Source organism: Procambarus clarkii, chromosome 85, assembly GCF_040958095.1.
Source record: "Procambarus clarkii isolate CNS0578487 chromosome 85, FALCON_Pclarkii_2.0, whole genome shotgun sequence".
Lineage (NCBI taxonomy): Eukaryota > Metazoa > Arthropoda > Malacostraca > Decapoda > Cambaridae > Procambarus > Procambarus clarkii.
Genome location: NC_091234.1, coordinates 15,508,247 through 15,509,162, shown reverse-complemented (window position 1 = coordinate 15,509,162; position 916 = coordinate 15,508,247). Strand labels below are relative to the sequence as shown.

The 916-nt window shown below is 41.8% G+C and overlaps 1 protein-coding gene across 1 annotated transcript; it reads left to right on the top strand.

Moving 5' to 3' along the window:
- Positions 1-648, top strand: LOC138358697 (uncharacterized). The gene has a single exon (XM_069316853.1). It carries the CDS (start codon positions 1-3, stop codon positions 646-648), a length of 648 nt encoding a protein of 215 aa, XP_069172954.1.
- The last annotated feature ends 268 nt before the right edge of the window (positions 649-916 follow it).

Below are 916 nucleotides of genomic sequence, written 5' to 3'. Positions count from 1 at the left end.
ATGTTCTACACCTTCACCTCTGAGTTCTACACAATGTTCTACACCTTCACCTCTGAGTTCTACACAATGTTCTACACCTTCACCTCTGAGTTCTACACAATGTTCTACACCTTCACCTCTGAGTTCTACACAATGTTCTACACCTTCACCTCTGAGTTCTACACAATGTTCTACACCTTCACCTCTGAGTTCTACACAATGTTCTACACCTTCACCTCTGAGTTCTACACAATGTTCTACACCTTCACCTCTGAGTTCTACACAATGTTCTACACCTTCACCTCTGAGTTCTACACAATGTTCTACACCTTCACCTCTGAGTTCTACACAATGTTCTACACCTCTGAGGAATCCAATGATTACTCTGAGGAATCCAATGATTCCTCTGAGGAATCCAATGATTCCTCTGAGGAATCCAATGATTCCTCTGAGGAATCCAATGATTACTCTGAGGAATCCAATGATTCCTCTGAGGAATCCAATGATTCCTCTGAGGAATCCAATGATTACTCTGAGGAATCCAATGATTCCTCTGAGGAATCCAATGATTCCTCTGAGGAATCCAATGATTACTCTGAGGAATCCAATGATTACTCTGAGGAATCCAATGATTCCTCTGAGGTGTATGACTGTCTTACGGTCCTCTGAATGTATTGTATTGTTCTGTATATTAGTTCTCTTCCCGCAAGATATCCTGTCAAGCCGTTCTCTGACGGACGTCAAATGTATTGAAGTTTGCAACACTTTTGATGCAAAGTTCTCAACCTAATAATGTGGTTAGACTCTACGGGGCATTAGTATGCTAATGTTATCCTGAGTTGCCATGATATGCTGACGTCAGACATCAGAATATACCCTTGGCTGAGGGAGTATAGCACCGAGAGTAACGATGTCAAGTTGCCATAAATTAAACGCC